Genomic DNA, 22,553 nt, shown 5'->3' on the forward strand with positions numbered 1-22,553 from the left:
TGCTATGAAGCATGCCTAAATAGACCTCTCTGCTCGGTATGGAGAGGTCTGTTAACACTGCCTTTAGCAGGAAAGTAGAAAAAACACTTCCTTGAAGCCCTTTCAGGGGAATCTCTCTTTCATCCCATAAACCTCAATATTCCTGGGGCTTTTCATCATTCCTGCTTTTTCATCTGCAGACGTCAGAACTCCCTGTGTGCCACTCCACCAAACTCTGACAAGCTTCACCCACCTACACTCCTCCTGTCCCACCTCAGACCCCACTTACATCCCTTATGTTTGCCTCTGCAGATTCATGAGCCCAGTGCCTCTTAGCATTTTTGAAGAAGATGTGCCAGTGCTGTGCTGACATGGTATTTATTGAAGCTTTTTTTTTCTGGTCACTCGTTTTCCTGTTGCTTTTTGGCTGTGCTGTGGAGACAATTGATGGCACTGCGATGCCCTTGTTGTCTGCGCTCCACCTCGCTCCTCTCCTGCGACGGGAGGCAATAAGTAGGCAAAGCCGCAGGCAGGGAAGGAGGGAGACGCTGCTCCTCCTAACGCCAATCACCCAAGTGGCCACTCTTGCCTTCCCTTCTACATTTTTAAGCATGTTTCACCTTCATGAATAAGCAGCCTGCTGGAGATAATTTGTAGATGACTAGTATTGAAAAATTGCTGTGTAGGAGCTGGCGCATTAATTTTTTGACATGTTTTACACAAAACTTCTGGGATTATTTTTCTACAGAACTATTTACAGATATCGTATCTGGTCTGTGTACCTCAGACATGCTGTGGTGAGCTTATCTTTACAGTTTTGTCAGTAAGCCTGCACATTTGCGATCAGTCATTGCAAATATGTGTAGTGGTAAGGCTTTGAATTTGGTGAGGAGGGAGAAAACAAACCAACAAAAAAAACCCTTATTGTCTCAGAGTAAAGAATAATCAACTCCAACCATACACTGCTGAAGATACAAGGCCACGGGTAAGTCGCATCTAGATCAAAGGCGCTCCATAGCCCGAGGCAGCAAGGATGATCTGAGGGATGCTGCTCGCTGTGCCCTCCCTGGTGGCACAGGAGCGCTCCAGGCTGCGCCCACCACTGATTTTGTTGGGCAGAGGCTCCAGCTGTAATTGCTTCAGCCTTATTCGCAAGAACAGCGGGAATCTTAAACGAGTTTCTTGGAGAAGTTGCTCTTCTTTGTTCATTTAATGTTGCAATTTCAGCATACAGTTTTTGTTGTTTAGTACACATACTGTTAGCACTTGAGAAAAGTATGTAATTTTTGTTCTTTTCCTCTCTGAAACACCACATTCTTGATTTCACTTGATGCTTCTTGTCAAAATACTAATTTTGGAAGCAGTCTAGAAGCAGGAACAGGATATTGCTTTCTAAAACACTATTAGAAATGGTTTGAGTTTGGTATTTTGTGGATAGGGAAGAGGCTGAGCCAAACTAATGCAGATTTTACTTTGAAGTATTAATGAGTTACGATTAAAGGCCAAGTTCCATCCATATACCTCCTGCAACTGCATATGCTAATGCCTTGGCATAGACAGTGAGCAAAGGCAGAGGGATGAGCATTTGCAATGCAGATCCCACCAAGCTGCTGTTTGGAACAGATGAGTGGTGACAAAAATGATGCTGGCTGCTGCTTCTGCATCCTCCTCCTGCTCTTCGCTGCTCCTTCCTTGGCAGCAGCCCATTACCCATCGTGCAAACAAGGGAACAGGCTCAGGCCCAGAGCCACTGGGAGCACGCGGTTTATCACCCTTTGCTTCCCAGCGCCATCCTTTGGTAAGCAGGGAAGACAAGATGCTCTCTGGCGATGGCCAGCGCAGGCTGGGGATTTATCTTTTTGTGTCCCTGCACTGCAACTCCAACTACACAGGCAGGGGCCAGTTCCTCCTCAGCACAAAGCAACTGACTTCAGGAAATTACATCAGGGCTAGCATTTAAAATACAGAAAATACACAATAATATATTTGAATAGTATGCACTTTGACCATAATGACATTTAGGGAAGGGGGGGCAGAGGAGGGAAGGTAAGTGACCATCTGCTCCCAAGCTTGTTTCTGCCGTGTAAAGAATGTCAAGGGTCTTTTTTTACTTTTCCGGAAGCAAACAAATGGTTTATTCAGCAGGGATCATGGCTATAGCCCAAGACAATCAGCCAAGTGTGGGTTCAGAGAAAAAAAATGACTTTTCAGCTCTAACCCCAGACCCTCCTTTCCATTTTTTTTCCCAGCTCATTAAGTTTGCATTAACAAAACATGACCATTCAAAGGCAGGAAGGCTATTCAAAGCATTTGTATTCTTAAATGCCTCCAACAGTGAAAGACAAACACTTTACTTGTATTATCAGATGATTAAGTTTGCTTTTCCATGTATATAAATTATATTACTTCTACAGACACACACAGTGGACATAAGATCACTGAAATGAGGGCTGCAGGTTCAAACCCTTAAAGTCCTAGCTGAGCACAGCACTTATAGTCAGCATTAAAGCACGTGGTTACAGGGTTTTGTTGGATCAGAGTTCAACTATTTAATTAAAATTACCTTCAACCAGCTGGAGGCACCTGTGATGTGGACTGGGAGGAGGGAGGGAGGGAGGAGGGTTTGTGCTGCTGTGCACCCCCTCTCACATAACCCAAAAACACAGCCGAGGTGTTTTGCAGACACCCTCCAGCTCCCCTGATAACTCAGTAAACCCCACCGCACCCCTGCCTTCCCCCTTAGCAGCCCCGGCCGCAGCAGGCAAGGGGAGCTGGCAGATGCAGGTTTCTTGTAGCTCTTAATGGGGCATGCTCATGTTTCAGAGACGGAGTGAGGAAACCGTGGGCACCATCAGGCAGGTGACAAGTACCTCCAGAGGCCACCGTGTAGCTGCCACCATCTCTTCCTTACCTGTCCCCCACGGGCATCCCTGGCAGCCTGCCCAGGGAAGGCCAGGCATTGGGGGCTGCCCCAAAGGTGCTGCTGTGGCCAGGTTCTTTATGGTGGTTGCAAACACACAGTCCCAGGAGGTGTCATCTGTGCTAAGCCCCTGAAGCATATTAGCTACCTGAAAATCCTTAGTCTGCAGCAAAGAAATATGCTGGGCATCGCTGCGGCGGCCCTAGTATGCCGTGTATCAGGTAACTTGGCATAATTAGAGTAATATAAATAATAAATAACAGTCCCTCATACGGCAGCAGTTACAGCATTACAGCTTGCTCCCTTTCTCCTGTGAAAATCACTAGCTACTAAGACACAGAGGATATACACACATCAGGAGACTGATACACCAGAAGCGATTCAGTTATTGCTGCTAGGAAAAAAAAAAGTTTCCTTTAGAGAGAATCTATTTTGCAGAAGAAAAACAAAGCCATTGCTACTGCAAGCTGCTCCCAGAAATCCCTACTGTCTTTCACTTTAGCATAAGAAATTTTGGCTTCAGATGGAAAACATTTGAGCAAGCTGGGACCAAATGAAAATAGGTGGTTTGCATGAGGAGGTGGGGGCTGAACCTGGTTTCTAGTAGGTTTGAGGTCACTTTATCCAGGTAGCAGCACCCCATGTAGACTTGCCAGAATTTTCCACGTCTTAAAGAAATGTTACCATGGACTCAGTTTACCCTGATTTTTAGGTAGAGGTTTTGTCTCCAGCACTGCTTTTCAAAATAGCTGCTAACTAAATTTTGAAACAAGGATGCGTTTCTTATTTTCTCCTGCAACTTTTTCCATCTCTACTAATGGAAGTATCTCAGGCACCATGATAGTATAGCAGGGAGACTGGGCTGCAAATATGCCAGTTTGCCTATAAATTAGTAGCACATTCAGCAGAATGAAGTACTGTAATATTATTGTTCATGTTATAGTTACATTAATGGATGACAGCCAAGATTGTGCTCATGTAGCACTGGGAAGCCTACAAAGGAGGGAGAATCACTGTCTAGCAGTGGTCAAGAGATCTTGAAACACATCCGAGTGCCACAGAAAAGTGCAGCAACCTTCCTGGGTTAACTGTCAGAGCTGCAGCAGAACCAGGAACAGAGCAGCCCTGTCCCATGTCCCAGTTTGATGGGTCATCCACTGTTCATATTGCCCCAAGGCAGTATTTTCTTGGTCTGCATCAAATTTTGATACAGTATTTTTCAGTCCATGTTGCAGTCGTCTTCAAATTTTGATATTTTTTAATCAGCTCGATTTTGAAAAACCACCAAGGTAGAATTTGTTCAAGAAACTTTGAACTGTAATGGCAAATGCTTATTGCAGTGTTTATGATAACCTTTTATGCTAAAAATAGCTCTTGTAAACAAGCTTTGATTAATTCCCACTGTCAGGATGTGCACTGTTCCCAAGTTTAAGAACACTTTTTCCGTAGATGCTTGCTCATTTCCTTCAGTCCAACCTCTTGGAATGAGTCTGAAGGCTCAAAATTCAGGCTCTCCTTAGAAGAAATAATTGCTCAGGTATAAACAATCTCCTAGAAAACAGCCTATACTCCTCTCAGCACCTTTGATCTGACTCAAAGCGACCTTTGTGGTCAGTTCAGAAGTAGAGCGATAAAAAGGGTTTTTACTGGAGGTCATGAAAATTCTGTGGAGGTGACGATACGGCTTTGTCTCTAATTCTGGATCCTACAGATACCAGAAAGTTGCTTGGATATTGTGCATAACAGACACCAGGCTAAAGCTGCCTCTCCAGAGGAGGGTTGTAAAAATTGCCTGACGCCAGTAGGCAAAAGTTTCAGAAGATCTAACAGCAGATCCATCCTGCATCAGAGAGAGCAGCTTTGAGACAGACTTGTCTCTTCCTGGTTTCTTGTTTTGCATCAAAGGAAAGTGACTGGGTTTTGGTGTTTTTTTTTTTTCTTCCCCTTTTTCTTTTTTTCTGCCTTGACAGGGCAGTACATCCTGTTCAAGGGGATATTTTCAATGTGTTCAATAAAAGCTTTCAATTTAGATACATCAAGAAAAAGCCACTCTTAAACTTGAAGCTTCCGGAAGGGCTCTTATCTCCAAGTGCACAAGCAACTTTGATGAAGAAAGCACTTACATTAGTGTTGTTTTGATTGCAGAGTTTGTACCTAGCCAAATCATTCAGATGCTGCTCCCAGGAAGCTGCTTCAAGACCTGCAGCCATCAGTGTTGACCGGTGGGGATGCAGCACCTCATCAAACCAGGCTTCCTGAGCCCCATGGGACCTTCTGGTACACCTTCCCAGAAAACGGACATCACTTCAAGCAGCTGAAGCACTCAGCACCCAGCTCCACTCTCATTCCTAGCAGCACGGTTGGCACAAAACTATTTTCCCAATTTAATAAAAGCAAACAAGTGGCCGTGCTATTTTTAAAGCACTGTTTTATGCCACAATGGTCTGAGATTAGATCCAGCTTGTCCAGACATTCAAAAACAATGCCTACATCAGTTCTCCCTACAGTTTGTCCTCTCCCTTAAAAGCCTAGCGAAAAGCTATTTTTTCCCTTCTGCTCCCTGCTGGTTTTCCGGCTCTGTTGTCCCCCTCCCTTGAAAGAACTTCACACTGGCTTCCTCGTGGCCTCCCGTCTGCTTCCCTGTTCCCTCCCCATTTCTGCTGCTGTCTGCCTGCACAGGAGCAACTCCCATCCAGTTTCCTTTGCTGGATCTCTGCACAGAAAAGACACCCGGGTGACCACACAATTGGGATGGGATTAAAGAAAGCTGATAAAATTCTGTTTGCCTGATTAGCCTGACTAAAAAAATCTGTAGTCCTGGCACACAGAAACTCACTGGTACCAAAGAGTTCTGGTTCCTGTAATGCCTTTAGCATCAACGTGATCCAAATAAATATGTAAAATATTGGCACCGCATGCTAATGCCTATACAGGCTTCCTAAAGTGGATTCTCGTCCTCATATTCAGACAAAAAGAGATTATCTGAGGCACCCTTAGCAACTATCACTATGTCAGCTGTTAACCAAGACAGCCATTCTTTAGCAAAAGACAGTTATTTCTCTTTTTGCCATCTATTAACCCTCACAAAAGCATTAGGCTAATTTACTAGCTATACTAGACAGTAAGAGGGGACGAGTACTGCTATCAATTTTTCTGACTATACTGAAGGGCGTAAGATCCCAAATTCAAAAGCTCCACTACCAATAAGCATCAAACAGTCTATTTTCAGCAGCAACTTTATGGGATCAAAACCTTTACTTGAACAAAGATCAGTTCTAAATTTATCCCAAACATCTGAATGTGACAATGGCAAAAATGTATTATGCCAACAGAATTAGGAGGCATCTTGCAAAATATTTAAGACGATCGTAATTAAATGGTATTTCTACTTAGCATTCCAGTTATACCATGTACTGTTCTGTGCACAACATGGAAACAGTATTATAAAGCTATTGTTTCAGTTTGCTTCCTGTGATACTAATCTCAATCAGGCCGTCAGACGAACAGCCTGCATTTCTAAATGTTAAAGGCTTCCTCTCCAACATTCCCACACAGAATTGCCTACTGTGAAAATCAAAGGGAAACGTGTTACTAAGTAAAGCAGCAACTTTTATAAAGCAAAACCTGGTATTTTTTACCCTTTTGAACTCTGAGATATACAACCAGCTATTTCCTATTATGATAGGATACAAGGGCCAAGCTCAGGCCCTGCAACGCCTGCAGGAGACGTGCACTCTGCAATCCAGAAGCTGGGATTTTCGGAGGCACGTAGCGGGAGAGCTCTCAATGAGGGCTCAGATTCGTGGGCTCCGCCATTCACCTGCTGGAAGAATGTGGGCATACATTTCCCTGGGGCTTGGCTTCCCGACAGATAAATAATCATTATGCAGACACAGCTAGTGAAACAGCCCGAGTTACACAAGTGAAAAGCCCTATTCCGAGTCAGGGAATAATAGGAAGGGGCATGAGACACTCAATGCCAGCGGACTGAGGCTGGCAAGTTGCCTACAGCCATGTCTGAAATCCCATCTGGAGCATCAGCTTGCAGAAAGATGCAGATGCAGCCCTGGGAAGGCCCTTGCTCTCTCCACTCCCAGCAAAATTGCCGGGAAACGAAGAGATGTGTTTGCGTTTGAGAATCGTGCCCACAAACAGTAATCCAAAATAAAATCTGGTGTACCAGTAGTTTTTGAGAGAATAAATAAGAAATAACAAAAATGCTACTCAAGCAGTACTTTTTTCTTTACTACCTTTGAAGCATTTTTCAAGCTGCACTGCAAGCTTATTTTAGTTACATTGTGTATGTGTATATATATAAATGCAGTAAATATTATTTTAACATCCTAATTAATGACAGAACAAATACTCCCACTTAACTCCAGTTTACACTAAGCATCTAGTCCAAATAATCAAAACTATTTCCATGAAGACAGCATAAAGCAAAGGGGGGGTCTGCGGGCTGGGGCAGGCGTTTGCTACTCATGCACACCGCAGTTCTCCACCTCCCCGTTTCCCAGTTCACCTGTCAGAGACGACACAGTACCCGCCGTGCTCCCCGTCACTCCAATCGGGCTCCTCAAACGCAACGCGGAATTACTGGCCAAATTCCAGTCTGCTAAACACGTGTGTGAAGAGGGGGCAGCTTTGCCTGCGGCTCAAGAAAGGGTTTAGAGTAAAAGTGAGAATGGAACGTGGACGGACATCACACAAGCCCCAAGTCCGTTTGCTTGGCAAAACGTGATTGAGCAGCGAACTTCAGCCGAGAGCCAAAAGCTTTATCGAACACCTACCGCTTTGAATTAAATCGGACAGCCTTCCAGTGAAAGCCAGTGTCCTTATAAAGACTGATGTTATTCAGAAGCCCACCAAAGACTTGAATTCTGCTTTTACAGAAACAGATCAGAAGAACAGCACCTGTCAAATATCAGCTGTATTAAGCAGCTATTGTACAGCAACGGTGTTAATCAGTTCTGAAAGGCAGGGGGGTATTTTTTTCAACAAAGCTCACCTGCCAGAAATGTCTATATTCAATTTTACAGCCTTGTCTCCTGAGAACAAGAAACAGTTCTCAACCTGACAGAGATTTCCTCCGGCCAGAGCAGTACTCTACACCTGTGAATCTCAGGAGTCTCAGCAAGCGTAAACTGTTGGGCAATTGCAAAGAAGAAATACTACTCTGAAGCCGTTATTCTGATAACAACAATGCAAGTTCTCTCTCTGATGCCACTTTCTTCCAATGCCTGATAAATTTTATCTTTCAAATATTCAAGGCTTAAATTTTCAGCCTTCTTGCTTAGCTTGGCTAATTTAAATGTTAGCTATACTCTGAAGAATATAAGTAGCAGACGAGGCCTTTACAAGCAAACAGTGGTTTTCCGGCTTGAGTTCTTTCATTTCAGTGTATTCTTATTGTCCGAAAACAATACCCAGCTCTTCCAGACAATCAGTCTCTTTAAAGTACCTTAAGTTCAATTCCTCAGAATAGAAGCACTAAAGATTTTAAAACCTTCATCTACATCTCCAGTGTCTAAACATGCAGCAATGGACAAATCTGCATTTGACTAACACCACAAATCTTAATGAGAGGACTAACTCCAAGTCAATATTTAGACTGGGGAAGTGCATCAGATCTAAGGCTAAGCAAATAACTAAGATAGAGAAAGTCTGAAATATTGAATCACAGCCTGTCACTACCATAACGTTTCATTTCCAGATTCCTTTCCAACTGCTGGGTCCTGGTGGTACTTCAAGAAAATGTAGATCAGCTACGTGAATCACATTGTTTTTCAAACACTGTCACAGAAAAAATCATATACCTATGTGTATGCATGAATATTATATAAATACATATATATAAATGTCATCACTATCAAATTATACGAGCCTAAGCCTTAACACCACAGAAGCACTAAATAAATGTTTTCACTGTAGATTTTTTCCTCACCAAAAAAGTGTATGTTTTTGAAATTTCTCTTTAAACTTAGCAGTTCCCAGGTAAGCAAATACATTTTTCTGATGATGACAGCATCAAACTATTTCATGTCAAGTTTTAGAGACACACGTGTTATCTGTATTATCCGTTACAGCCCTTCAGAATTTTGCTTTTCCTATGCTGTGCCAGTCTCTTGTTCATGCCATATAAAAATTTGAAAAGCTGAAGCTGTGTTTTTATGAGAAAGTTACTACAAATTTGCTTGGTGTCTGACAAGTTTAAGAACATTTACCTATTTACACAACTTCTTCAAGTATCAATTACATGACGAAATCAGAGATGATTTGCAAACACTGTTCGGCAAATAAATGTTTCTTTTCACAGAAGTAAATGTTAAATCCACATTCTATAAGCTAAGATGAAAATACCCACATTTTATACAATAGTCCTAGCAGAACCCAAAATAGCTACAAAAATTACAAAGCACAGAGAAGCAGAATCAAATTCGTCATATTTTTCAGACTAGCCAACAACAAAGCATACTCTTCCACAAAATGAGATACTTCCTAATAACATCTATGAAAGTAATTGTTACGGTATGACTCAACTTTTCTAAGGAGAGGAAGTGCAATTGTGACCTTATTGGGAGTTTTGCCATTAATGAAGATGAAATTTTGGGTTTACGTTTCACAAGCAATGCAGGCCTTGTTTTTTTAACGTATTCTAGACACTTATAGGTCACCGTGTGAGAGTTCCCCCAGAAACATCATCTGTTTTCACTGATCTCACAGGCTACTCAAACCACAGATTTCCAAAGTGATTATTCAAATACTGGTGCAAAATAAGACTACCATTAAATGTTATCGGTTTTCACAGGCTATGAAAATGATGCTGGTTCATATTTCTTACTAGTCCAACATGAGCAAGATTCTGATTACATAGAATCCATTCATGTTGAGTATTTAAAAGTTGTTTGCTTTAGCTGTCTTAGTCCACCTTGTCATAAACAACCTACCTACTACTCATTACTGGCATATAGCACAATTAGTCCTTTCAAACAAAGTATTTGACCTTCAGAACTTCCCAGTTGCCTTTTGAATACACTGGCACAAACCTGCTTGCCATGACAAATCAAAACTTACTTGTTTCAGCATGGCAGCTTAAGTTGTATGTTTGAATTCTGATTAAACTCTTAAAAGTTAAAATCTTTTCACTGAGCTTAATAAATCACATTCAAGAGTTTTGAAAGTTGTTCTTTCAGAGGCACAAAACTGCGCCAGTTGTTATTTTGGTAAAGAAGACCTTATATGATCAGAATCACTCAGATTTTTCTATCCCAATTAGAATATACATAATACTGATGGAAAAAGCCCCACCAACCTATGTTTAAATCTAGTTGTATTCTCATGACACAAGCAGTTGCATCCTGTTCTCACTTTAGGACCCAGTACTCAAAGAAGAACATGCAGAATCTTACCAAGTTGCCATCAACTAGCACTGACAACTTCTTTTAGCCAGATTTTACCTGAAGACAGAAGCTTGTGAGTGCGTAGGAAACTGATTGCCAGGCGCATTATGGATGCCTTGTCCAGGTGGGAACTGATGTTGTGGGGCAGCGGCAGCTCGTGTGCCAGTTCGTAGAAAACTTCGGTTTCTTTGCTTCTCCTGCATCTCGCTGCATCTCTTGATTTCTCCTTCCTCCGTTCTGAGCTGCTCCTAGTAGGTAAAGGAGAGAAAGGAAAGAGCATTTCTTGAAATGCAATTCGTGACTTGAAAGAGGGATTCACAAGGGTAAATCTTCTCAGCAATGAATCCATTCTGTTAACTGGTTTAAATCAATTGACCAGACATTAATATCTATTTGCTCCTTTTAAAATGGGAATTAGGAGAGGACTGCCACAACTGCAAAGGGCTACAATTCTACAGAAGTCAGCCTTTGGACCCCATGAAGCTCCGTTGGCTGTAACAGGATCATGATCAGCCTTAGGTGACAGATTTGAAATGAAATAGCAAACTATTATTCCTGAGATTCAGGAAATGTTAAAAATAACAATTTTGTTTGTTCAATCTAAACTAATTCACTTGAAAAATACTCTGGGATGAGGTGACAATGTACTTTAAGTCTGGAACAATTACAGGGCATGTGGCCGTGTTGTAGATATGACTTGCAATGCCTGTTCTCCCCATTAAAATAAAAGTAATAATAGGGTATAAAACTGTGTTTGTATATACAACTGTTTCAGCTCTTAACCCAAGGCTACTTCTGGAAAGCCACCTTTGCTTGACCATGAAGGATACAAAATGGGAAAGAAAATACTGTTACATGCAAGAAAGCCCTCCTTCGTAGAAGCTGTTCTAATTAAATCACCATTTCTCCATTGTCTGTGAAAACAGATTCCTTCTTAAGTAAACATGACAGATAGATCCAGCCTCCTTCAAACTCCACAGAAAACAGAAAAGCAGGAAATAACAAAGGGGAAGACATTTTAAGAAGCAAGTATGCAAAATTATGCCACTGAGGGGCATAAAGCTAAATTTAACATGTGAGAAACACAAGGGCTATATTTATAATGGATCAGGGATAGGACAGCTTAAGAGGGAACTTCACTAACTCTAAGGTTCTTTTACAAAGCACAATTCTTACTCAGAACATGCAGAAGCTGAATCCATTCAAAACCACCAGCTATGCCAACCCCATGTCGCCCTGCTGATACTACATGTTTCCTTCAGTTGCACGAGTTGAGGTTTTGCACCTTAGTCACACCGACACACAATACATTTCTTTTCAGGCAGACTCCTGTAATACTGTACCAGTGCAATCAGCACAGCCTGAATGAGCACAACGAGGGTGTGGAGAAGATCAGCCCCACCGTTTTTGCTGTTGTGGCTGCACATTAATTTCTAGAATCACAAGTGGCAGCTCTCCATTTGCAAGGCCAAAATAAAGCATCTTATAACCTCCTTTTGCCAACATCAATATAAAACAATGAGCCTACAAACTCAAAATTGATCAACAACAAAAAAATCCTATCAAAACAGGATATTTCAATAAATACATTCTCGTGTGTGAAGATGATGAGGAAAACAAATATTAATCACATCACTTAATTGTAGAAACTGTTCCAATCATGGCTGGTCTCATATAAAACTGCATAAAATATAAAAAGAGTATTAATACATAGTAATGTATTCTAAAGACAACCATTTCCAGAAGAGCTAGACTGCCTGCAAAATCTTCTAGCATGAAAACTGCAGGTGGCTTTGTAAATTAGAAAGAAGGAAAAATAGCCAGGGTGCATGTTAAATGCCAAGAGTAATGTTACAGTAAGGTGTTTGCTGGGGCCCAGGCAAGGCTGGGCATCCAACATTGTCATCCAAAGGAGAGATGTGCTCACAACACCTCAGTAGGGCCCTTGTGCTGCAAAACACATGAAGTTGGGCATACGCTTAGGGATCACATAGGTGTTCACCAGTGGGTATGCTAACAGGGCAAGGAGCCTCATAAATGCTTACGGTATCTTCTCAAGATGTGATCAGCCCTCAGCAAACCTCTTTCACAATTATTTTGCCCAAGGTGAATATTTTCAAACATGGCATTTGTTACAGAAGGTATGCACGGGATGAGACCCACATGTTTCAGTACATAAGGGCAGGATCCAACTTAGATAATGACTTCAGGGGCAGTGCTGGAGTGAACACCAACCCACCCAAGTTTGAATCTAAAGGATCAGATGTTCATGAGGCAACACAAACTCCTTACTTTTGACCTTGCCAAGTAAGAGTCATACTACATCCACATAAAAAAAAAAGTCCCTTTGTACAGCTGTCTGAGAAGGTACAACAGAAAATGCCCCGTGTCCTCCCAGGGCAGGTGCTGGGAACAGGAGAGCCATGTGAACTACTTATTCCGATGCTTCTTTCACAGAAGTACGTGTTGCCCTCTAAAGAAAAACACCTACACTGTGCCTATAAAGATGCCAGACTGGGAGCAAATCTTCTCAGTTTCTAATTCTACCAGCGAAATAAAAGAGTAGGAACAAAACAAAACTAAACAGAACAAAAACTACGCAGCAGTATTTGCGAGAATTTCCAATTGCAGCTTAGAAAATGTTAACTTGAACCATAAATGTTCCAAGCTCTGCTCTAAATCTAAAGCCCACAATTTTCACTTTAGAACCAACTTGGGCAAAACAAGATCCAATCCCTCCTTGTTTAACTACAAAACTTTGGAGAACCAAGGCCAAAGCCGTGTCGCAATTCATGCAGTAAAAATGGGTTGTATAAGACAGGGTCTCTCATGACGCCACTCCGGCCACAAAGAAAAATATTTATTTTTGCTAACCTCTAAATATAATTTTGAAGTGTGGCTAATGAGACAAGCTGGTTTCATTAACCATGGGTTGCTCAAGGTTTTTAATAACTAATGCTATGAGCAGAGAATGATTTTTTTTTTTTTTTCTCTGTGCTGCAGATGCTTTCCCTCAACACTGCTTCTGACTGTTGTGCTCGGTTTCTCTGCAGAGCGACGTCGTCATTCATTACACGCCACACCACAGCTTTCTCACATCACAACAAGGGGAGGAATCAGCCTGCCTGGGTGCTTTCAAAAGACTTTCTTGCTCATCCATTATCATCTTAAACAAACAATTTGCTTGTTAAGCATTCCCCAACCCCCCGGAACTTCCTGCACCTCAATTTTCCTCCCCATCTTCCTTAACGCAGCACACCCTGAGGGCGCGTCGCTGTTGTAGCCAGCCCAGCACAAGCACACCCAGACCCAAAACACCCCCGCGCCCCCCGCGGCTTCCCCACCGCCGCAGACCGACATCTACGCTTGCTTGCTGTCCCTCCCAGGGACACCCCTGCCAAAGACGGCCATTCCGCGCCGACTCTCCTGGCTGCAAAAGCCTCCGAAAATTGCAGTCGAGAGACAGAATTCTGCAAAAAGCGGTATTTTCATGGTCTTCGTTTGCAGGTGGCGGACCATTAACTCTCTCTGCAGCTACCCCCATTTTATGCACGGGCTTAGCGCTTCACCCCGGGCGAGGCTGGACTGCCCACAGCTGGAGAGTGAAAACGTAAGTACGCAGCAACCTGCCCGTTTGAAGGCCAGGAAGAAAGGCCGACACCAAACCCTCTTCACACATCATAAGGGCAATGGAGAAAAGGCCCAGGCTCTAACTAATTTATGAATCATTCCCTCCCAGCACATAAACCACCCACTTATGTGGCAAAAAAAGAGCACGCTTGTGCGTCACTGCTTGGAGAAAGCGACGCAAGCAGAAGCAGAAACCTCGCTGGCCCAAACCCATGTCAGATTTTTAAAAACGCAGAGGGGAGAGAGGGGAGGAAGCCACCACAAATCAACCCACCGTGCAGAGCGGAAAGGCCCGAGGTGCTGCAGGGGAGCCTCCCGGGAGCTCCCCGGCGCTCGTTCCTTCAGGAGTCCCGGGATCCGGCAGGATAACGCCCCGCTCGGCCACGCACCCCCCTCGCGTTGCAATCGCAGCATGACCGTTCCCGATCAAACGACAAGAAAGGAACGGAAACGCGCACACCTCTGCTGCAAATAGGGTGGCCAAGCTCAGGAATGGGCCCGGGGATTCCACCCAGGGCTCTGCTACCCAGAGGGTGCTCAGGAGGCTTGAGTAGAAGGGAAAGGACGGCGCCGCTTCCCAGCAAGGGCTCTCCCAGGGCTGCTGGAGGATGCTCCGGGGTCGCAGCGCGTACGCACACGCAAGCCATAGGTAACGGAAGAGTTAAGGCGGCACAGGCAGCTCCCCGCCACAGGACACAAGCACGGTACTGTACCCCCAGGATGGCTGTTTACACGATTTCCCACTCCCTCCTGGCGTGTTTAATTTGCACTCTGAAAATAGAATTTACGGGCCGGCGCGTGTGAGCAAAGATGACAAACAACTAGCAAGTATTTGCCCTCTCAGGTGAAGCTCCCGAATTTTCAGGAGCGAAAGTTCTCCGTGCTTCCCCCAATAACCCAAACAACAAGGGTACACCCACGCGCAGGAACAGCACACGATCCCACCACCCAGAAGCATCTGAAGGGGTGTAGGAATGCCCTGCACGGGTCCCGGGAGCCAGATTCCTATCCCCTTGGCTCATCTCTGACAGCCCCTTGCGACACAGCTGCGGTGAAATCGGCGGGAATGCCTGCAGACGAAGGTCTTGCACACCCGGGGTGAAGATCACAATCTGGCTTTCCAAAGCCTCTCTCACTGTGGGACTGGACTCTCCAGGCATGGCGCCTTATTGGCAAAACCTGAAGCCCTACGTAACCGTTCCAGCTTAAATAACCTTGCAGAACTATCACGTCGGCTTAAGGACCGTCTTCCCGGTGCCCACCGCTGCAGCAGCTCCGGACTCTGGCAGCTGGGAGAAATGCTGGGGCAGCCAGCCCGGGGCGGGGGCTGCCCTGCTGCTGCTGCCCTGCCCGGGCACCCACAGAGGTACTGGCATCCCAGGCACAGCAGGGATCAGCCCCACAAACACTGGGGCAAACAGGCCAGCCCCGACACGGGAGCTTACGCGCAGGCGCGTGGAGTCACTCGCTGGGCTGAAGGGTGGGTTAGGCACCCACGCAACCCTCCTCAGCTCAGCAGAGAGGGACTGACCTGACACGTCGGTACCGTTTCTATTGACTGTGACCATTCTCCCTCTTCTGCAGTCTCAGTCCTACCACTACTTCATCTCGACCAGTAATCCCTGCCCACCACCTCCACCCATACATCTCCCTGGCCCTTCTGGCATGTAGTTACCCCCTCAAAGCCTTTGGTACCCACTCTGCTGATGATGGTGCCAGGCGGTCAGCTTCAGCGATCCTCCCTTCTGTCAAGGACATCGGTGGCCTCCTTTCAGCTGGCAGAGGGGACTTGCCAAGATAGCAATCTTCTGCTCAGGGCTTCGCTGCTCACAAGAAGTCCATGTGGGTCGATACTTTGGTTGTGCACACACACACTTGCTTGTCTAAGACAGCACAGTAATTGCACTGAACTACGCTCCCACCTTGCAGGTCCACATCACAGAAGCTTTTAGAGAAATCGTAATCCGCACCTTGCATAAAAGTATCTTGCATGTAACCTGGTAGCCTTCACTCGTACATACATGCTGTGTGTCACATTCGTGCAACGCTCTGAAATACATAGTTCAGATTGACTCGCTTGAGTTTACTTCAAGATTTTGGTGACCCTTGGACTTTGCTTCAAACTGCCATGTATGCAAGCTAGTAAAACAACAAGCATATCACTTTATATCCAATGACTGGTTATTAAATGCTTCTAGCTCCAGCACTTTAAAGGTCAAGAATCCACAGTTAATTAAGCTGTCACATGAAATTTCTATAGTAAATGCTCATTTCAAGTGTTTTAGAGTTAAAGCTTCACATGTTAACTTGCAGAACAAGAAAAATACATTCTAAAGATGCATAGATATGAAAATATTTTACAGTATAGATAAATAAAAAAAAAAATCAGATGCTTAGCATAAAAACATTTTCCAATTAAAATATTTTAATAGGCAGTACTATCTTAGATGATAACAAAGATTTATTTCAAACTAGCAAATCTACTTTTTGCTGTATGTTTATATTTTGCTTTACCTTCTGCTTGGCAAATCCCTAGATGATTTGAACCAGGACAATATCTGAAAAGGAGTTTCACTGACTGTGAGGCACCCATAGCTGTCTCAGAACCATACTGCTTGAGGGCCCCAGAGGTGTGCTTGCGCAGACACCAAACAGCCAGCAGTCATGCTTACTTAGCCTTAAAATTCCTTTAAAAAGTATTTGTAACCATTCTGCCTGAGAAGCAGTTTATTCTGGATGGCATGCTGTGCTTTTGAAAGCCCCCTCCATTAAAGTAATAAAAGTGACCATCAGTAAATAAAAAGTGCTACAAACAGCAATTTACTCGCTCACCAGGAACTGGGGCCAGACTATGAAAGCTGTGAATGAAACCCATACACAGTGTCATACAGATCCCTCCTTATACCTCTTTCCAGTGAAAATAATTATTTCCAAAGTCTGAGAAGACACCAGATGCCCAGGTCCAGCACACCAGCAAGAGTAATAGGAAGTGGAAGGATGCAGAGTTATTCATGGACAGAGTAGAAGAAAAAAATGGCTTGAAAATATGTGGACTGCTCATGGTGGGCAAGTGCTAGAGCAGCGTTGCTGCACATTGGGATATAGTACCCAGTACACAGACAAAACAAACGACACCAGAAAGGGGAATTCATTAATAGAGGAAATGAGAGTTCGAAGGTAACAAGAAAAGTTACTAACAGAAAAGGCTATTCTAAAAATAAGGAAATGAAATACCTTCCACCCTTCCTTTAAAGCTGCCCTAACTTACAGTAACTCGCCACCGACTCCTTGGTTTGATTGAGGGATTTCTTGTGTTTCTGTACATACCCACTAAACAACAAATCACTGCTAGTTCAGTAAAGCTTGGCACCTACTGCCATATCAGTATGTGATGCAATTCTTTACTCCAAGTTTAAAACCAAAGGCTAGACGAGAGTCCGGAAAATAAGAAATACGAGTGTCTCAGGGACCGACAAGGGAAGAATTCCTGTTAAGAGGGAGGAACTCATTTCCATTCTCATTAGGCCTTGTCAAAGGGTGCTTGGTGCAATGATAGGGGACTTGGGCTAGCACGATTAGAGTCTCCAAAGATGACGTCTACGTGAATACCAAATTTTCAGTGTCTTTGAGCATATTTACGATTCACTAAGTCCATGTCACCCTTGGGCCACCACAGCTGACAGTAACACAGCCAGGAATATGTCATCTTGAATAGGGAACACATCTGCTCTTCAGACAGGATAAATTCCATATGAACTGTAAAACCACATGTAAGGCTAGGTTCTCCAATGTCTGAAGCTCTGATGGTACCTTTAGTCTTAATAATTAAGCTGTTCTGGATTTGTATTTTGTTTATTTTCATGAGTTCAATGTTGAAAACCTTGCTGAGGCTGCACGAACACTTATATTTTTTTAAAGCATTTAGGTTCACAGTATGTCACCAGAGTCTGATAAATTTAATCACAGTAAGCAAAACATCTACAGGATTTATGTTCTACCATTTTTTCCTCTAGTTTTACGAGTACCTTGAACCAGAAAGATAAGTATTGGGATTTCAGCAGCCATTAATTTGGCCCTGGATTATTTTACAGCGCTGTGAGTGCAGCCTGTCCTGTGGCTGCCACACCAGCATAAGCATGGTACCTCGGAGGATGTGCCAAACATGTTGATGCTGGGGCAAGGTACAGGAACCGCACGAGGCCCATGCTATGCAGAGAAGACGCCAGGCTGCTTTTTGATCAGCAGTCAGAGCAGATAGAGGTATTGCCCTTTTGCCTTTTCAACCTATTCCCTGCATTAGGGCTAGATGGCAGAGAGACTCTTGTGGCTTAGTTTTCAGGCAGAGCTCTTTCCTCCTCCAAGTCAGTGCACACTCAGCAAGCCCCAGTGCCAGTTACAAAAAGGGTCAGGACAGCTCTGCATTACCCTTGTAAAGCTGCTGCAGCCCAAACTTAGATCAGTGAAACACCTCCTCTGTCTTCTCAAATAATAAGGAAATTCTCAAATCATAAGGGAATTTGGAGCCCAGCACACGGTTAAATCTCAGAGGAGCGCAAAGTCATTTAAACCTAGTCTTCCGTCCCGAGACTGGTTTTGCACTGTACTGCTCCATCAAGATACGAGATCATGGATTCCTTGCCTGTGGCAATCAACTCTGATACCAGCCAAGATATGGCAAGCTTCAGACATAACCTGCAGACTAAGTAAGCCCACCACCAAACCCACTAAACAATGTTACAGAAAGGACTGTTTTAACGTTGGCCAAAACTGAACTTGCTTTCAAATCAGCAAATTTTTTCTGGGTGATAGATGTACCGCTCTGCTTTTCTCCCTAGTTTCTACTTAACATATTCAAGAGTCCCTGCAGCACAGCTAGAGCTGGAATTGCACTGTAGCAGCGGGGATAAGGTTATGACAATGCACAACCTGAGATCTCTATCAACGATTCGTGTTTGAGACATTACAGATCCTTATCTTGTGGCATTACTTGTAGTAATCAGTCAATTTTGACAGCTAATCTAGAGGTCCATACATATTGTTGCTCAGAAGCTTCAGCAGGTATTGCTAAGATCTGTTTTCAGATAACCCAACTATTTACCTACTCTAAAAAACACATACCAAAGGATGTGCTTTATCTCTTCACCAGTGGGTTAAAGCTAAAGGTGAACGAAGTGCAATTCGCGGCCCTCAGAAGTTAAACTCAAGCTTCATGTTTCAGATGAGGTACTGACCACATCCCAGCCCATAGTAAACCACAACCAGCATTATTTATGAAGATGGCGCAACTGCAGGTAAATGAGGACAATTTTTTCAATTAAGCTTTATTTCAAGCCTAAAGGACAAACATTGCCATCACATGACTTTACTATCAGCGGTATGGGTACCTACGCTTCAGCCTCAAACCCACTCAACCGTAAACAGTTGAGAGAGTCACACCAAAAATTATTGACAAATCCCAAGTTTTACGATCTAGCGCTGTGTTATGCCTTGGGCAATACCCACCGATGTCTGCGGGTGAAAAACCTGGCGCTTCAGCAGGCTCGGACCAATATCCCCACAACATTTTATATCATCGCACTGGCACATTTGCTGACAGGTTCACACAAGGGGCCTTTGTGGGTAGGAACAATGAGAGAGGTGCGCACAGCACAGGAAAATGGGTGGTGACCACCAAGGGCTGGAAAAAAGCCTCTTTCAAAGCAAGGTCTTTGAAAACATTCATTACACCCCACCCAGCTATTTTCACTACAGTATTTCAGTACATAAAAACAACACAGGGAAAATAAACAGCCCACCCTTCAAGATGTTGTAGGTTCTCCAACCCCTGAAAAAGAGATCAGCAAGCCATAAAGACACAGAAATCTTCACCAAATGGAGCCATGCAAGAGGTCTGCAAGCATCCACCTTTCCCACCATCTTTCTTCTCTCACGCGCCTCCAGGCTCTCAATTAGACATCTTTATTTCCAGAGTAAAGTAATCAAAATTTAAAACTGTATCAGCTGGTAAATAAATAATAGTAAGCATTTATAGGGATCGTAAACTAAATATATTGCCACGATTAAAATAATGGCTATATAAGTGAACAGCCTTCCACAATGCATTTCAGCTGTGATTTTTCTTTTTTGCTAATTCTACCAACTAAAACTGTAGTTAGAATTAATAATAATAAAAAAAAAAACAACACAGCTGCAAGACAGAAAAGGAGCAGTAAAGCCAATCCATAATGAAATGGGTCTCTGAAATCAGCAGACAGCCGAAGACTGGAGGCCAGTCTTTGAAAGCATGGAGGCCACGCTCTTACAAAGGCTTGTCTCCATCACAGTCAGCAAGGTTACCAATGGAGCAAAGATCAAGCAGGTGAACCCCTCAGCCTTGGGAACACAAAAAGACCTCCTCCTATCCTAAGGCTTTGGGCTGCTCTGTGATGATGCCCTCTACAGCACCCTTACTCTCAAGTTCAGTATATAAAGACAGCAGAGCATCTACAGAGGAAATTCAACCACTTCATTTGAAGCACAGGGTCTGTGTTGGATGCTCCGAAGACTGCAGTGGTGGCACACACCAAATAGAAATGAAAATACTTTCTCTCCTTTAGAGAACACCCAAAAAGATCATTAAAATTACTTCGTGCCATTGCCTGCTAATAAGCCATGCCTTGTCCTTCCAAAGCGTCAAATCTTCTAATAATAAAGTTAAGAAAACAGCTCTTGCACTAAAATCTTTATGAAATAATGCCAGCCCTTCTTTACTTTTTGGACCATAATCATGTTAATGTGCGCTCGGTTATGATGGAAGTTAATGGTTTCTCCTCCCTCTCTGTCTCTTGGTGACTTGTAGCCATTCACAGTAGGAAGATGGATGTCCAGAAAGACAGATTAAACAACCATTTCTTTGGCAAGCAGGGAATAATAATTCTTGAAAGTAACAATACAGACGTTCTAAATTTTGATCATTCCATGTAACACAGTTTCCTCCACTTCCTGCAACAACGATCAAGTGCAGATCCTGAGAGCCAGGCCACATTTTTTGCCCTCTGGGGTGTGAGTTTTGTCTGTACAAACATCCTGGGACACAGCTCGTTCTTAGTTCCCACTTTCTTTTCAGGGGCGCTGTTATTTTATACAGTAGCTCTTTAATTGTCCATCTCCTCTTAATTAAGTCATCGGGTAAACTGAAACACTGATAAATTTGCATGATGTCATTTTGATCTCTCATTAGTATTTAAATCTATCACTAGTTTAAGATGATAAAAATTAAAGATTAGTAGCTTGAGCTGGCATAAACTGTGTTCTCCTCTTCCTACGAGGGAAAAGGATTGAACAGAAGGGTCGGGTTACTTCAGCTGCCTGGCCAGAAAACCAGCAGTCACTTCAGCAAAGTTAAGCAATTCCTCTCTATTTACAGCTAAACCCAGAGGCTGGAGTGATATTACCTGGGGGCACCAGTGCCTTCTCCGTCCACCTCGCAGCACACCCCTTCAGCTGCTGGCAGAGCCCCGAGGAGCCCTCTCGCTGCTGACCTGCCTCTCGGCACCCACTGCTGCGGCAGAAGCCAAAGGGGCATCGAAATGCTGGTGACTCAAGGAGGAAACAATCGTGGCCTTCCCACACTCAACTGCAGCATTTCAAATATTTTAAAAATTAAGGTTCAGTTCTGTTAGGAAATGGCAGCTAGCTCTTCTGATGCATCATCCTGAATAATTACTCACTAAACACAAACTTTCAAAGGGAACCGATATAAGGGCAGTCTGTGTTGTGATACAAAGTGAGTAACTGGATGCCGTCTTTCTCTTTTGCTGTTTCTTGCATTATCATTTCCTTCCCTGCTACTACCTACTAACTCAAACTTCTATGTCTCTACAATCAAAGGATGGTTACTGTAGGCAAAAATAAAAGATGATGACAAGCGGGAAGCAGCAAAGCTAGGAAGCATTCACTGTGTATACAAATAAATTCACAAGGCCACATTTCTTTGTGTTTTCTGGTTTTTACTTCAGAACTATGAATTAACATACCAGTATTTTGCATTATTCCTGCCTGAACTTTTATTCTCCTTAAAGTTAAGCAAACATATTGGGCCTGATTCTCATCTCCATCACAGTCCCATCACCACAAGAGGACAGGATGTGGGAGTCTGAGAACTATAGTAAATTCTGTTTATGACAAAGGTAGGTAGATAAAACTCAGTGCTTCCAGAAAAGAAACTAGACTTTTTTGTTTAATTTGATATAGTTCACAATTGTTAGCTTACTTAACAAGAAACACATCACAACCAGGCAGGTCTTTGAGATCTATCAGAACTTGGCATCTGTCAGGGTGTGGTTCATCAATATTTCACTATTTTGACTCTACCTGTATAGCAGCCAAATTTCTGTCAAGAAAGCCTAAGATACGCATGCTGAAATGCGTGCAACTGTATCAGTACATGCACAGGGGGTCACAAGAGCTACACGAAACAGATGGTACTTCCCACGGCAGGGGCGAGGGTGCTCTCATCCATTTTGAGCCAAGAGTCTCAATAACTACCAGCACTGTCTTGTAAACATATCTTGTGCCTCCTTACAGGTCTTGAAAAAGGTAGTTTTTATTCTTCTTCTCATTTCCTAAATTAAATAACTGAACTG

At 43.5% G+C, this 22,553-nt stretch overlaps 1 protein-coding gene across 1 annotated transcript in view; it reads right to left on the reverse strand.

Annotated features, from left to right (window-relative positions):
• Positions 1-15,687, reverse strand: part of EPAS1 (endothelial PAS domain protein 1) — a gene marked incomplete at both ends in the record, with an annotated part of 39,578 nt that extends 23,891 nt beyond the window's left edge. The window contains 2 exons of the mRNA XM_081998592.1: positions 10,357-10,547; positions 15,629-15,687. Of these exons, the coding sequence (XP_081854718.1) occupies positions 10,357-10,547; positions 15,629-15,687 (250 nt within the window). The remainder of the gene's footprint in view (positions 1-10,356; positions 10,548-15,628) is intronic.
• Positions 15,688-22,553: the final 6,866 nt, after the last annotated feature.

The sequence above is a fragment of the Phaethon aethereus genome (genome assembly GCF_964289735.1).
Source record: "Phaethon aethereus genome assembly, chromosome: 3".
NCBI lineage: Eukaryota > Metazoa > Chordata > Aves > Phaethontiformes > Phaethontidae > Phaethon > Phaethon aethereus.